General features: G+C 46.3%; 2 protein-coding genes across 5 annotated transcripts in view; one reads left to right on the top strand and one right to left on the bottom strand.

The window, feature by feature from the left end:
- RMND1 (required for meiotic nuclear division 1 homolog) overlaps window positions 1–15948 on the bottom strand; it is a 37213-nt gene extending 21265 nt beyond the window's left edge. The window contains exons 1-3 of one of the 4 annotated variants that reach the window (XM_004460383.4): window positions 15827–15948; window positions 8424–8935; window positions 777–885 (exon numbers count right to left, since the gene is read on the bottom strand). In XM_004460383.4, coding sequence (XP_004460440.2) covers window positions 777–885; window positions 8424–8921 — 607 coding nt within the window. In that variant the 5' untranslated portion in view covers window positions 8922–8935; window positions 15827–15948. Of the gene's footprint in view, window positions 1–753; window positions 886–8423; window positions 8936–10017; window positions 10156–15826 lie in introns of those variants that run through there. The other 3 variants (XM_071212540.1, XM_058289535.2, XM_071212542.1) reach the window with 3 other exon arrangements.
- A 120-nt stretch (window positions 15949–16068) lies between these two features.
- Window positions 16069–16524, top strand: part of ARMT1 (acidic residue methyltransferase 1) — a 30110-nt gene continuing 29654 nt past the window's right edge. The window contains exon 1 of the mRNA XM_004460381.5: window positions 16069–16303. Coding sequence (XP_004460438.2) covers window positions 16263–16303 — 41 coding nt within the window. The 5' untranslated portion in view covers window positions 16069–16262. The remainder of the gene's footprint in view (window positions 16304–16524) is intronic.

A 16524-nucleotide genomic window follows, 5' to 3' on the forward strand; every position in this document is an offset into this window, starting at 1 on the left:
TGTACAACTTTCTTGCATCAAAGTGTTTGAAGTTATTAATATAAAGCAGGTTGTTTTCTTGAGAATTCTTCCTGTTCCGACCCTGAAATTCTCAGTTACGTTTATTTTTATTCTCTTCTAAATAGTCATTGTATTTTATTTGAAATAATTTTGCTATTTTTCAAGTACTGGATTTTACTGGTAATTTTAAGGCTCAACATTTCTACTAGTTCCGTGATTCTTCTGTAATATAAAATAACCTTATAATGGGACAGAAATGAAGTGACATGGCCTTTTTTTTTTTGTTTTTTTTTTTGTTTTTTTTTTTTAAAATTTTTTTATTTTTTATTGACTTTGTAATAATATTACATTAAAAATATATATGTGAGGTCCCATTCAACCCCACCCCCCCCACCCCCCCCTCTCCCCCCCCCCCAACAACACTCGTTCCCATCATCATGACACATCCATTGGATTTGGTAAGTACATCTTTGGGCACCTCTGCACCTCATATACATTGGTTCACATCATGGCCCATACTCTCCTCTCCAAATAAACATTACTCTATAAATAAAGCTTAATAGATCATATTGACTTTAATCCATGAGAACTAAGTTCTCATGAACACATTTTAAACTCTTATCTGGCTATGTCATTTGTGGAGATCCAACACCACTTTTACAATACAATTCTTCAAATGAAAAATAAAGTGAAAACAAATGTCTATTAAGAAAGTATCGTAAGAAAGTTATTCTCTAACACATATTAACATACTTGGCCCCAGGTTCAAGATGTACCTCGAGGCAAACCTGTTACTTCAATATATCCACGAGAGGCCAAATCCTGAGCGAGAGTTCCAAGATGATACTCCTCTGCCGTTGCAAAAGCCGTGCATTGCATCAGGTCCTGTGCCAGTGAGATGAGCACACAAGGGTTAGCAAAAGGCTATCAGGGGAAGTGGATGCGGCTCAAGCGACTGGGTTCCCACCTACCACATGGTTTGGTCCTGGGTTTGGTCCCCACTGCCTTATGGAGGTGAGGTGGCACGGCAGGCAGGCGCAATGAGCTGACACAACAAGAGACACAAAGAGGAAAGACAATGAAAGACACAACAAACTGGAGAGCTGAGGTGGCTCAAGTGACTGAGCGCCTCTCTCCCATATGGGAGGTCCTGGGTTCGGTTCCCAGTGCCTCTTCAAGAGATGATGGGCAGATACAGAGAGCACACAGAGAGCAGATAGCAACTGCAAACAATGAAGGGTGGCGGGTAAATAAATCTTAAAAAAAAGAAAAAACAGGCTATTAGGTCTGTGCAGCTTGCACTCGACAGGACTCAATTTTGCCAAGAGTTTTTTCCAAACATCTCAAAGGTTGATAAAAGGGATATAAGAATGAATAGAAAGAAATTACAGGGAGGTTTTCAACCCCATCTATGAGGGCACTTCCTGCCGCACGCAGAAGGGATGCAGGGGGGTATGAGAGAGGGGAGGCTCTCCCCACCTGGCGTGTTTCAAGCACAGGCTACACAAAGGCACAGAGGATCGAGGGCCTGGCGGGAGTGGGAGTTCAAGTGTCTCCACCCCTGAGTTTCCATGGCCCTCTGAGGAACAAAGTTTAAACCAAACGGCCTTTTCACAGCGACATTATTCTTTGAGGTCATGTAATAATTTGTCACCAGCCTTATCCAGGCAAAATTACCTTAAATCTATAAAAAGATTCAGTGTTTTCACTTTGGCTAATGCTAAATGAAAGTGTCTGCAGACCTGAGGACATGGGTTGGCGCTTTTAGAATTATTAGGCAAGAGGAAGTGTTTTTTTCCAAACTATTGGTCACAGCTCATCTGTGAGTCCTGATGTCAAAGTAGTTGGCTAGAACCTGCTTTTCTCTTTTTTTATAAAAATTAAATAGAGTAAAATAGAAAATCTTACAGTGCTTTATTTACAGTAAGGGTAAATGCTATTTTAGGAAAGTTCTGTGTCACTTAGATTTGTCTGTGTATGTATGGATACTGGGTGTCACAATGTCAAGTACAATTCTTAGTAAAGGCTGTGGTAAAAAAAGGTTTGAAAATTATTGGCAAACAAAACTATTGTTCAGGCAGAGAAGTCCATTAAAAAATTCTTGGAAGTGGATGTGGCTCGAGCAGTTGAGCGCCCACCTCCCATATGGGAGGTCCCAGATTTGGTTCCCAGTGCCTCCTAAAGAAAGCAAACAGACAAGCAGACAACAAGCAGACAAGCAAAAACAACGAGCAGACAACAGGCAAAAACAAATGAGTAGACAACAAGCAAAACACATAAGCAAACAATGAACAAATAGATTGAGGGAGCCAAATCAGGGGAGCGGATGTGGCTCAGCGGTTGAGTGCCGGCTTCCTACATGAGGTCCTGGGTTCAATCCCCAGTCCTGGTACCTCAAAAACAAACAAACAAACAAAAACCTTAAAAGTCAGGGTAACAGTAATTTCTCCCATACATGGTTGTTGTGAAGTTTGAACAAGCTGAGAAATACAAAGTACTCAGGACTGAGGGGCACAAACATTCAGCAACTGCTAGATTATAGCCATTATTACTGCATATACATAAATGTTTAAACCATCAAAAATTGCAGGGGATTAAAATATTTATTGGAAGTTATTTACAGCTGAATATTCATATGCTTTCTGTATTTTAACACCTACTGCTGAGAACATCAGAGAGTTTGTCTTTTGATAGATACGGTATGCTGATCTAACACTGATCAAAAGAAGTTTACCAGTCACTAAAACAAACAAAAAAAATGTATGCCTCAGACTTATCTCAGTCTCCAATTCTGTCTCTTTCGGTTGCAACCTCAACTGAAGTTCTAGAGAACCAGTATATGAATTCCTTACTTCCTCCCTCTCCTATTGCCTGACTCCTGGCTCGCTCTCGAGACGTGGCCTAACCCTCTTTGGCCGTTTCCTCAATCTGTTCTGTTGTTTTCATGTATGGATTCTAGAATAGCAGCGGAATAAACAAAGGGCATCAGAGGACACAGACACACTGATGAAATCTGAAATTAACCAAATATCCACTCATAAGCAAATGATTTTAAGTCAATTAGAAGAAAAAAATTTAAGATAGCAGCTAGATCTGAAACTGCTGGAGAAGGTGAGGATACAGGGGAGGCTGTACCCTCCTCCTGCAGGTATCTGAGAGCTGTTCCCACTCACACGTGAAGGTACGAACACACCGCGGTGCAAAACACATGGATCAGGAGAGCAGAGGTAGCTCAGTGGCTGAGCACCTGCTTCCCACGCAGAGTCCTGGGTTCAATCCCCAGTACCTTCTATTTTTTTTTTTTTTTTTTAAAGATTTATTTATTTATTTAATTTCCCCCCCTCCCCTGGTTGTCTGTTCTTGGTGTCTATTTGCTGCGTCTTGTTCCTTTGTCCGCTTCTGTTGTCGTCAGCTGCACGGGAAGTGTGGGCGGTGCCATTCCTGGGCAGGCTGCTCTTTCTTTTCACGCTGGGCGGCTCTCCTCACGGGCGCACTCCTTGCGCATGGGGCTCCCCTACGCGGGGGACACCCTTGTGTGGCACGGCACTCCTTGCGCACATCAGCACTGCGCATGGCCAGCTCCACACGGGTCAAGGAGGCCCGGGGTTTGAACCGCGGACCTCCCATATGGTAGACGGACGCCCTAACCACTGGGCCAAAGTCCGTTTCCCCCCAGTACCTTCTAAAAAAGAAACATGAAAAAACCAACTCTCTCTGGGGTGTAGATGTAGCTCAGTGGTTGAGCACCTGCTTCCCATACACGTGGTCCTGGGTTCAATCTCTGGAATTTCTTTAAAAAAAAACCAAAGCATATGGACTGGTAGAGTCAAAGTACAGATGGCTGTTGGAGCCCAGGAGTCGTGAGGTGCTGAAGCTGCACCACAGCGGGCGCTCTGTTATCTGCGGGCCCTGTGGAGTTAACAGGAACAACACGACATGAGCACAGAGGTTCCACCTCCTGCAAGGACGGAGCCCCATTAGGGGGCTCTGGGGAGGGCAGGGGGGGCAGGCTCTGCCCTGGGAGACCACAAGACCTGCTTGCTGAGGAAAACGACAACACACGAGGCCACAGGTCAGCATGGCTTCTAGAAGTCACAGGCTTAGAGCGGGCGGGAGCGGGAGGCAGAAAAACACAAGTCAGGAGTTGAGCAGGTGGTGAAAAGCTAGCCCCGCGGAGGGGCTTCCCACAGCCGCACACACGCACGGGAAATGGTAGAGGCTGTGTCTCTAGAATCGGGGTGGTAAAGCAGGGGCCCAGAGAGCTCTCCAACTCGAGGGGGGGCCGGGCAGGGATTTCAAAGCCGGAGTTACCTGGACACAGGAAATGGAGAGGTTTCCCGTGCCACCCCCATGGCCACATCCTTGGACAGCTGGAAGAGTGGGCAGTCGGGGAGCGGAGGGAGCGGGGGTGCAGGCTCTGGGCCCACGCGCTCCCCGGCCTGCCCGCCTGCCAGGGCTGCCTGTCCCACTGACATTTAAGTTCCTGGGCAGGTCCACAAAGGCATCTGGGTCTCCAGTTCTGCCCTAAAGACTTAAACTGTTTTAACCTCTCATGGAGGGAACAAGGCCAGGCATCCCATCCCTGCATCTATGAGAAAACGCATTCTGAGCCACATAGCCGGATTAGGAATCCATCTTCAATGCGGCCTGTTGTCGCTTCGCCATTTGTCGACTGCCACCTTCCCCTCTTGCAGCATCTCCTAGTTTGGCTCAAAGTCCTACCCAACGCCACACAGCTCCGGGGGCTTGCCACGCTGCTTTCGCATCCTCCTTGAGCATTTGGACCTGCGTCTCTGCCTAATTAAATCTTCTATCAGTAAGAAAGTCATGAATTCTTTCAATTGGATTATTCAGACACACCTCCTTTTGGCTTTATTTCCTTCCCTTTTAAATTTCAAGTTTTTATTTAAGCCCCTTTGCTAAAAGGGAAGAGGCCCAGGGATTGTCTTGTCTTTGCTCTTCCCTCCTCTGCCCCCATGAAAGACGCTGGTGCTTTGAAAGAAGCTTCCATTTTCTTTTATGTCTTTTCCTACATTTTTATAGAGAATCATGATTTATTAGGCATTATTCCGTGAAAGCAAACTTCTGCTTTTAAGACGGGAATCAACAACTTCTCCTTAAATGGACACCCCAAGCCAAACTAAAGTAGTTACAGGACTTGGAATCAAAATTTAAGCCTATTTTAAAATGTTTAAAAAAGAAAAAAAAAGCCAAGAAAATCACTGTTTCAGTGTTTCATTTTTCTAGCCACAGAAGATATGTCCCAGCAGGTGGGGCTAGAAATCTATGGAAAAGGGGATATAGCCAGAGTTTACTGTAGGCATGATTCTTGCTTTAGCAGCCTCATACACTCTGACAGTAGATTTTCCTTAAAAAAAAAAAAAAAGTTTACTTTTATTCACCCTCTATTGCTGCAGAAAATCAGTGTGTACTGTAACGCTGCTTGACAGTAAGGGGGAAAAGACATTTCTTTCTTGCTCTGTGCTGGCTGCTGATCCGCAGTATACACCCCGATGCACTGCACACTACTGATAACGCAGCAGCTCCCAGGCTTATGTGAGGACAACCACGGTGAAAAATCACCTTATATAGGCAGTAAATGTACACATCCATGGATGCAGGCCAATAACGGAAACAAACGCTTCATAAAACAGTATTTACCTTTACCATGACCAAAGCGTTCTAATAGTCTCTATTCTATTTCACTTTTTAAAATAAAAACTACCAACACTGGGATTGTTTTCCACAGTCTGTCCCCTGCTCCCCAGCCTGTCGTCTCCCTGCAGCCCCGGGCCACCTCCAGCCCCGGCACGTCAGCAGCAAGAAGCAGTCACTGCTCTTACAGCCATCAGCCAGTGGGACGCGCGTGACAATTCAGTAGGTTGTGAGCAGAGTCTCAGACAAGAGCGGTATGCATGGTTAGCCCAGCACAAAGGATTCGGGACACGTCGGCGAAAATGGAGCGGCCCACAATTTGTGGCAAAGAAAAGCTGCTTCGGCTCTGGGGATATGTTTCCTAGTCACACCTTGAGACTTTTCTCCTGTGAAATGTAAGGCCATCAGAAAACAACGTTTCACAAGGATATCCCCCAGATAGCTCAGGAATGCTTTCACAAATGCAAGACTTCATATTATTTTCCTGTGCTTTTATAGAGCCAGCATACTGTTTCTGTTTCAGCAAAATTCTAACTGAAGCCACTGCCCATAATGCTATAAAATATTTGCCACATAAAAAGACCCATGAAATAAATGACTCCTAAAATTTAGTGCTAGAGAAACATACTTAAGACTTTTATATTTTTAGTCCCCCCCCCAATCCATTTTTTAATTACTGGGCTTCTCAGAACTAAACGCTCAGCTAGATTCACAGCAGATACTTGGTCTTGGTTATTTCTCAGTTCCCAACAATTGCTTGGTCTGTCTTAAATGTGAATGCTTAATAGCTCATTTGATATTGCATGGAATTTTGAAAATTTACTTCAAATCCTTCCTGGAAGGAAGCAGAAATGAAAGCCTAAAGAAAAACACCACCACCAACAAAAACAGAATTCAGGAAGACTGCTTCCAAGCCTAAGGGAGCCCAAGAAAACAATGCCTCTTGGATACATTTACAACCAATAACTACCAAGAAAAGACTTCTCTGATGTAGCAGCGTCTCCGCAGGACTCCTGTAGATGCACTATGCCGATGGAGGTAAAAAAAGAAAAAGGAGTTCATCTTTCTCCTCTTGGGATCTGCCACGAGTCGGGTACTTATACTTCATTTCGACTTAGTTACCTGCAATCTGAATTTTCTAGACTACCCCCAGAGCTAAACAATGTACCTTAAAAATCAGAAGCAAGGGAAGCGGATTTGGCTCAACTAAAAGCATCCACCTACCATATGGGAGGCCCAGGGTTCAAACCCAGGACCTCGTGACCCATGTGGAGCTGGCCCACGCGCAGTGCTGATGCGTGCAAGGAGTGCTGTGCCACGCAGGGATGTCCCCTGAGTAGGGGAGCCCGACACGCAAGGAGTGCGCCCCGTAAGGAGAGCCGCCCAGTGCAAAAAAAGTGCATCGTGCCCAGGAGTGGCGCTGCACACACAGAGCGCCGATGCAGTGAGATGATGCAATAAAAAAAGAGACTCAGATTCCTGGTGCTGCTGACAAGAGGACACAGAAGAACACACAGCAAATGGACACAGAGAGCAGACAACTGGGGGGGGTAGGGAGGTGGAAAGAAATAAATAAAAAATAAATATTAAAAAAAAAAACAAAACCAGAAGCGAGAAAGGGGAGAGAAGGGACACACACAACTTTCCACCTTTACATGGGTTCAGAGAAATCACACTCGAATTTCAACAGAGCTGGAACCCCAAATAGAAACCGTCAATTAATTCTTACCTTCATAACCTGAGGCTTAATAACTAAGTGACGTGCACCCTGTCAAAGTCAACGGCGCAGCAAAGAAGCTGCCAAATTAAACATTTTCAGGGCCCATGCCTCAGAATCAAGAGCTTGAAAGACAGGTATTCCTAGGTGTGTCCCGATAGCTCTAGAAGGCCTAAGCAAGTTTCCATCACCCGCATTCCTATTTTTAATGCTGATGACGGGAGACGTTAACAATCGTTTTGCCTTTCAGGCCTTTTAGCCTTCCAATTTAATAAACATTTATTAAGTACGAGACATAGTTCTAGGTGTCACGCGAGGCACAGAGGTTGGTAGGGTCGGCCTATTCAGCATCTGGAGGGGAACTGCACACTGTAGCCCAGGGGTTCCCATAAACCTTCTTACCCCCTTCAACCTTCAAAGGCTAAGAGAACACAAACCCTTTGCTGCTTTCTGATTGTACCCTGAGCTGTCAACTCATCATCCCACCCCACGCCCAGCTGCCACAAGCTAATAAACATTTACCGGTCTGCAGAGTGTTTAAAAACTTTTTAAAAAATTGAAAGAAGAATTTCTACAGCTTGATTTAAAAAAAAAAAAAGAGAGAAAAGATGCTTTTTTAAAAAACAGCACATTCCTAGATGGGATTTTTAATACTTCAGCCTTTTTTTCAAACTTTTCCTAAGCCAGTAACTAATCCTTCATAAACTATCTATATTTTATTGCCTATAGTAAGTACTGATCTGTATCACTCATTCTTAAAAGTTAAGATTTTGATTCCCTTTGGATAACACATTTTCCTTTAAGCTTCAAGGATCTCATGGAAAAAATTAGAAAGTTCTTTGCCAGTCCTCTTACGTTAATGTTAGACTGGGGTGCATGCCCATTAGTTTATTTTTTAAAATTTTAGGAGGTATTGGGGATTGAACCTGGGACCTTGTACAAGCAAAGCAGGTGCTCAACCACTGAGCTACATCCACTCCCCAAGACCCACTGGGTGAGACACTGGGTTTTTATTACTGAACGCAAGTGCCACAATCCCGGGTATTTTCACCTCGCTCACGGCCAGAATGGGAAGGTTGGTCCTGGAAGGCTGCTTGGTCCGGGATGGTTTCAGTGGTCTCTTGAGCTGTGGAAGTTCATGTTTAGGAACAACAGTTTCAGGTGCTAGAGATGAGCGATGCCTCTTTAGTATTTTTATAAACCACTTAGAACCCAACAGACTTGGTTTGTGAGTCACTTTCCTGTGAGTGGCGAAAGATTTCACGGTTGAAAGGTCAGCTTTTTCATCTCGGCAATGCAGAGCATTTACTGGAGGCAATATACTTGTATTTGGTATTTTCTGGGGCATGTGCAGGATTGGAGACTGACACAAACCACGAGCTGCTGGAAGGAACGAACCCAAGCTGTGATCTACTGTCCAAGTGCCGCATGTCGTGTTTTCAGATCCATTCGGTGGTTGCAGTGTTAGGTGAACAAGTCTTTGGCACTGACGTGCATTAGATGAAATACGGTGAGATGTGGCCAGCGCTCTGAGAATTCTCACAGGCATCACCACATTCCCAGCTGAAAGACAAAGAATGCCAAGTTCAAGTTTGTGCTGCTGTTGTTGATTCCCTCTAGTTAACACACATATTTCTGCAGTAAATATTTGCAAAACACACACACACACACACACACACATATATATATCAAGCCTGGTTAAAGAACAGGGTTAAAAAATAAACGATGGGAAGCAGTTGTGGCTCAATGGATAGAGCGTCCGCCATACCCTATGGAGGGGCCAGGGTTTGATCCCCAGGGCCTCCTGACTCGTGTGGTGAGTTGGCCCATGTGCGGTGCTGCTGCACACAGGGAGTGCTGTGCCACGCAGGAGCGCCCCCACGTAGCAGAGCCCCACATGCAGGGTGTGTGCCCCGCAGGGAGAGCTGCCCGCGTGAAAAAAACTCAGCCCGCCCAGGAGTGGCACTGCACACACAGAGAGCTGACGTTGCAAGAGGACGCAAAAAAAAAGAGACACAGTTTCACAGTGCCACTGGATAATGCAAGTGGACACAGAAGAACACACAGCGAATGGACACAAAGAGCAGACAATGGGGGGAAGGGAAGAGAAAAAAATAAATTAAAAAAAAAAATAAATGAGCGTTTCTACTACTTTTTCTTTAGTCAATTTTTAGCCTTCTTTCTGAACATTACAAGAGCATCAAACTGTTGACAGCCAAGGATCTTAAAACGTAAATATAGCGATGAGGTCTCTTTGCTTTGCTAGCTTATCAGCTCTTTTTAGAATCTATAGTTGCAAATTCCTTTATTCAATAATTATTCGGCTTTACAACAGGCTAAGCATCCAGGAAGGGCAAGGCCCCTACGACCTGAAGGGAGCAGTGGGCAACTCACTGCCCCTTACAGTCCCGAGTGGGGTCTGGACACGGAGGCTGAGGGGATGCTCCAGGGGCTCGCGCTATTCTAAACCAAGAGTCAGGCAGGGCCCGCCAGGAAGACTTCAGCTGCTTCTGGGAGGGGAAGGTGCTTTCCAGGTTGGGGCTGGGCATGGGTCTGGGGGTAAGGGATCTCTCTCTCACACACATACACACACACTCACTCACTCCAGACAAAGGAAACGGGCTACGTAAACAACTCCCTCTTACTTCCAGCATAAAGCCCTTGTTCCTTAAGAGGTTGACGGGCCACTGCCGCTGCCTCCTGCCGCTCCTGGTGCTGCTGTGTCTTGCTCGGGGAAGACCTAGCACCTCGTTTACGAAGCAGGAGCAGAAGAGACTCCGGCTTCTACCCTGGCCAGTGAAGAGCCCAAGGAAGGAGTCAAGACTAAGAGCAATGATGGTACTGATTTGTAGGTGGCAGGGCAGGGTGGTTCCAGGAGCAAACAGGAGGGGGCTACTGAAACGGGAGCCTGTTACTTTATTCCAGACTCTGTTCCTACCGACCAAGAATTGGTTCTCAATCAGAAAAAGTGAAATTTGGTCCCCCACATCCTGACTACAACAGTATAGTTTTTCTCTGTTCATTTTTCCCCTTCCCCATTCCTTTATTGTACATAATTAACTGGTATATATGTACAAACACATATATATTTTTAAAAACTGTATGGCCAACGGTATGCTTTGATCAGCATCAAATGGATATGGGATGGGGGAAAAAAGCTGGCTCTGTGAAAATACCCCTTTCTCCGTAAGTGGCAGGCTCTTTCAGCTCTTATCCTTATAGTCCAGTAAGTTATTTTGCTCATACTGTTTAACAAAAATCAACAACATACAAAAAATCCTTGCATACCTTGTTCAATTGGAGAATTTTAATGTTTTTCATGTGTCGTTGTAAAATAAAGGACAATTCAACAACTTTTTTTAAAAAATGGTACTGGGGTTGGGAAATGAATCTGGGACCTCATGTATGGGAAGAAGGTGCTCAACCACTGAGCCACATTAGCTTCCTAAGTGTTTTTGTTTGTTTGTTTTTTTAGGAGTCACCAAGGACTGAACCTGGGACTTCCCTGTGGGAGGCAGGCGCTCAACCACTTGAGCCACATCTGCTCCCCTCAATAACATTTTTGTCTGTAGTGTTACACTCTGTCTCATAAGTAGGGCTAAATTACCCTAAAAGAAATGAATCATAGTTTTCCCTTCAAGTCAAGCACCTTTGTTTTTGAACAAACTTCTTGTTTAGGTTTACAGAACTACAATATATATTTTTTAAAGTAAGGTGACAGGCAATCGTAATTCTTTAAAAAAATAATGTGTTCTGTGCCGGAGATACAAGAACTGATGATCTCAGAATCTGCAATCTAGTGGGGAAATAGAATAAGGTGATAAGGGCTAAACGGAGATACATAAAGATTGCTACAGGGCTGGGAGAAGGGAGCATGTGGGGTGAGGGTGGCTGGGGCCCATTCAGAGAGAGGACATTTGAACTGGGTCTTGAAAACGCAGAGGGACCAGCAAACAAACAGCCCAGGCACATAGGACCATTTATCTGACATGCAGGGTGCAACTCTGGCAGGCAGGAGTGAGGTGCAGGAGAAAAAGCCTGCAAAGGGCCAGTGGGCAGATCACTGAAAGCTCAGTGAATGCTGCTGACCAGTTTCCGTAGGTGGGAGGAGACAGTAATGTCATCGTCTCTCCCAGCCCCTGCCACACTGCCCCCGGAAGCCGTGTTTTTAAAATATACATTTGCTCTTGTGAGTCACATTTAAAAGCCTGAGTGCTTGCTAGACACTAAGTGCTCTGCTTCACCTCACAGTAACCCTGCAGGCAGTTTACAGATGAGGAAACTGAGGCTCAGAGAGGCTAATTCAACTGCTCAGAGTTAGCAAGGTGCAGAGCTGCAGCCTGCCCCCAAGCTGTCCCAGTCCAAAGATAATACTCTTCTCCACTCCCTCCACTGCAGACGAGTGGGAGGATGTCAGGGGGTAGAACGCGCCGCCTTCTACCTAGCTCCTTCACGTTATCTTCAGAGGTGTTTATTCCGTGTCTGGTTCTAACCAGTCAGCTACTGCAGCTCCCCTTTAATGCCTGCTATTCCTTGTTGGTTGAACTGGTGGCTATTAATTAGAAACACTGTTGAGGAATCTGTGACTAGAGACCTAGTTCTTTCATTCCCTTCTAGGAAATTCTTTGTCTCCACATTCTAATGACAGTCTTGATGTGGAGACCATACGAAGTACTATGACCAAGAATGTAAAAGCCACAGGGGGGAAAAAAAAGAATGTGTTCTCTAATTCTTTGTGAGAACAACTGAGTTGTAGCACTTAAGATGTCCAACACACGCAAAAACCACCTCTTTAGGCTTTCTTACACAGTGGAACACATCACAGGAAAGCTAACTTTTAACTGCACCAAGTAAAGTTAGAGGAGAAGGTTTAACGGATTTTTAATTGCCCTCCCAGCACTACGGCAACGTGGATAGCACTGAATTCCCATCCTCTCCCGGTTCTCCCTAGGGGAATTCTTGCCGACGTCTATATTCATGGAGCTCCACGGCAGGGATGAAGCTTCCAGAGCCTGGTCCCTGAGGTTCTTTACCTCCCAGCCTCTCCACCGTCACATGCTCTGAGCTCAGCGCTTGAAATGTGGCTAGTACAAATTGAGGCTTAGCGCAAAATAAAAAAGTGAAATACTTCAATTTTTAAAAAATGGATTATTCCTTGCTATGATAATTATCTGGACATATTAGGTTAAATAAAATACAATTTTTACTTTTATTAATGTGGCTTCTAGACCACTTAAAATTACGTGCGCGGCTGACACTGTATTTCTATTGGCTAGTGGTGCTCCACACTTGGTCATCACCAGTTAACTGCCACCTCTCATAATTTCAGTTTCAGGCATTTTCTCCACCCCCCCCCCCACCTATCTTTCCAGCTCACTTGCCTATCTTTCCAGCTCACTCCTTCTAAGACCCCACCCCAACAACTGTTCCACCCCAACAGGACTTGTACTTTCAATGAGCCAACCACTCTTTCACTCTCCCTCCCTCCCCACCACACCCGTTTACGTGCCACGGTCTGCCCCACACCTCTAATCCCCTGCAGCCCTCTCCTAGATACCCACGTGGTGAAACTGCAACCCTTTAAGTGTCACTCGGCCTGATTTGTGCCTGAACTCCTGCAGGTGGACGTGGCTGGAGAAGACTGGCTAAGCAACCCTGTGGCCTGGTCTCACTTTACTGTCACGACCACAACCTCAGGGGGGCCTTTCTGGCTGCGCGACAAGCCGACGACATTTTCCTACCATATTCCACTCTCCCCCTTTTCTCCAACCTTCGATGCCACCTCCTTTCTCATACTCAATAGTGACCTTATTTCCTCTGTCACTGACAAAATAGGAAAAATCGGAAGAGAAATTCCATAAGCTGTGTGATGGTTAGGCTAATGTGTCAACTTGGCCAGGTAACTGTGCCCAGTTGTTTGGTCAAGCAAGCACTGGGCTAACTGTACTACAAGGGCATTTATGGATTTCAGTCACCATTGACTTTACTGCAGTGGTAAATCATAGATAGCTGGTTAGAATTCCATCAATCAGGGAGATTGCCATCAGCAACAAGTGATTCTATCCAATCAGGTGAATGCCTTAAAAGGGGAAGTGATTCCAGCATTGAGAATTTCCCAGCTCATCTTTGGACAGCCAGCATCTCCCAGAACTCATCAAGAACCTTCACTGACTTTCATCGGAGCCCCTGGTTGCAGCCCACCTGTGGACTGGACTTGTGCATCCCCACGGTCACGTGAGACACTCTGATAAAACTGCATACTCTTTACAGATATCTCTTGTTGATTTATTTCCCTAGAGAACCCTAATACAAGCTGTAACCATTGATCTGCTCACCTACTGCTTCTGTGCCCATATACTTTGCCTTCCTTCTGCTACAGCAGACAAGCTGTCCATGATCCTATCTGGAATCACGTGTTCTGTCTAAACAAATACACTGAATCTCATCTCTCCCTGCCTACTGAAGGAACAGACTAAACTATTCTCTCTCCCTTTCACGCCATTTATTTTTCCTTCTTTACTGGAACAGTCTTATTGTCATACAGCATGCAATAATTTCTCCCACCTTAAAACGAACAAACAAAATTCTTTCCTGGCCCCAATTTTCCTTCATATGCCACACCTTTTCTCTGAGCTCCTCGCGAATAAAACTTCTGTAAAAGGAATTCTGTCATTGTCTCCAGTTTTCCGTTTTCCTTTGAACTCGCTTCCATCAGGCTTCTAGTCCTACCACTTTACCAAAACCCACTGCTCAAGGGCAGCAGTGACTTCCAAATCTCTAAACCCAGTGGTCATTTCTCAGTCTTCATCTTATTAGCAACATGTGATACAGTTAATCATACCACTCTCTTTAAAACACTGTCTTCTTTTGGCTTCTAGGGTAACATACTGCTCAGTTTCCTCCCACCTCGTTAGCTGCACCTTGTGTCACTTTAGTTGGTTTTCCATCCTGCTATGAATGGAGAGTACCAGGGCCCAGTCTTTGGACTTCCTTTCTGCTCTACTCTCAGGCTCCAGGCGGTCTTACCCAATCTCATGGTTTCACAGACCATCTATATACTGATGAATATAAAATATTTATCATTAAACCAGCCTAATAGCATCTTATGTGTAACATGCTCCAAAGTGAACTTCTGAGCTTGTCCTACAAAACCTAGTCTTTCCCATTCACAAAATAGCAGTCACAGCCTTTTATTTGCTAAAGGCAAATACAAGAGTCGGCCTTGACTCTTCAATCCTCATCTGCCAACAAATACCACTGGCTTTATTCTGACCAGTCCTCACCACCAATACTGCTACTTCCCCCTTGTCCACGTCACTGTCTTTCCCAGGGATTATTGCAGTAGCCTCCTCACTGGTCTTCCTGCTTCCGTTCTTGGCTGCCAACAGATTCTTTTCTACAGCAAACAAAAGCTATCCTTTGCAAACTTAAGTCAGATCACATCTTTCCGCTGCTCAAAACTTAACGGTCTCAAATCTCACACCAAATCTTTAGGACCTACATGACCCTACAATCTCGGGCCCTTCACCAACAGCGCTCTCTCTTGTGCATTTGCTCCAGCTCCTCTGGCCTCTGGATCTCTGCACTTGACTGCTCTTTATGTTCTCCTCGCAGGTGTCTGTAAAGCTCACTCACTCTCACTTCCTTCAGGTCGTTGCAAAATGTCCTCTTATACAGTGAATCCCCCAACCATTTCAACAACTCTTTTCCTTCTTCCACTTTATATTTCTCCATTGCATTTAACATCACTTGTACACCTCGTATTTTTAATTTAATACAATACGGACTACGTGCACGCCATTATTCTCGATGTTGATAATGCAGTTAATAAAAATACACAAAAATCCCTCTTTTTTGAACCTCAAGTTACGCTGGGGGTGAGACAATAAACATGGGAAATAGACAAAATTTTATCAGTTCGTTACCAGTGCTAAAAGGATATAACGAAAAGGACAAAATAGGAGATTTTTGTCTCTCCCCTCTAGAATGAAATTTCTTCAAGACTGGTTTTCTTTGGTCTCTATTGTTCTCTGACTCCAACAGCGCGAGGCAAGGGGTAAGCACTTATCAGATATTTTTTGAATGAAATCAAGGCTCGCTTCTTTGGCACACGTTCTCCTTTTAGAGAACAATAACCCTGATGAAGAAAATGTTATTAGCCAGGCTAGGATTCAACGGATAAGCGGCACCCCTGATTGGGAGCATGTTTTCAAGTTCCTTGAGCTCCTGAGTATTTTATTTCTCTTTGCAGTTACCACTAGGCATAGGCTCGAAAGAGCGATCAATAAGCGTTTACTGTCTGACAGCCAAGTAGACTAAGTATCACTGGAAGAGGGAGGGGCCAGAGACGTCCCAACGAAACCTGTGACGCGAGGGGTTTAAGGCAGCCGGGACCCACGGCAGGGAGCTCTGCCCGGGACCCCGCGAGCTGCTCGGACAAGAGAGCGAACTAACCTTTCCGCCGGAAGAGAACACGGAAGCGCCCGGGACGCAGCGGCCTCGCCGCGCAGCCGCCCACTCGCGCAGGCGCTCCCGGTTTGCTCCCGTCGCCGCGCAGGCGCACTGCGCCCCGGACCCGGCGGGGAGAGCGCCGCCCAGGCCACGTGACCACGTGGCCACGTGACGCCCGGCGCCACCACCTCTTCCGGTCCCGAGCGCCGGTGGATCTCGAGGTCCCGGCCTGCTCCGCCTCCCGCGCGCCGCCAGGTTCCGCCTTCGTCTCCGGAAGTCTCCGCCTTCTCGGGCGGACTGTTGTCGGGTTCTCTAGGAAGCAGAATAAAGTTGCTTCGTTCAAAAGCCTTTTTTTTTTTTTGAAGTCGCCTCCCTCCTTTTCCCAGCTCCTCCTTCCGGCCGGGACCGCCTCTTTGGCCCGCGGGCCCCGCGCGGAAGGATGGCGGGACTGCCGGCGTCGCTCTCGGGCCAGGACGTGGGGTTCGTGTGCTCTCCCCGCCCAGTCCCTCCTCACGGGGTCCTCCTCCCCCGCCACGGCCGCCCCTCGGCTGCGCGGACTCGCGTGGCGGCGGGAGCTGGAGGCCGGGCTGCGGCTCGGCCGAGAAGGGCCGCCTGGCGGCGACGCGGGGCTCCCGCCGCGACCGTCCTGCCGGGACCTCGGGACGCGGCCAGCCCCTGCCCCTGGGCGTCCTCCCGAGCGA

Source organism: Dasypus novemcinctus, chromosome 28 (assembly GCF_030445035.2).
Source record: "Dasypus novemcinctus isolate mDasNov1 chromosome 28, mDasNov1.1.hap2, whole genome shotgun sequence".
NCBI classification, from domain to species: Eukaryota; Metazoa; Chordata; class Mammalia; order Cingulata; family Dasypodidae; genus Dasypus; species Dasypus novemcinctus.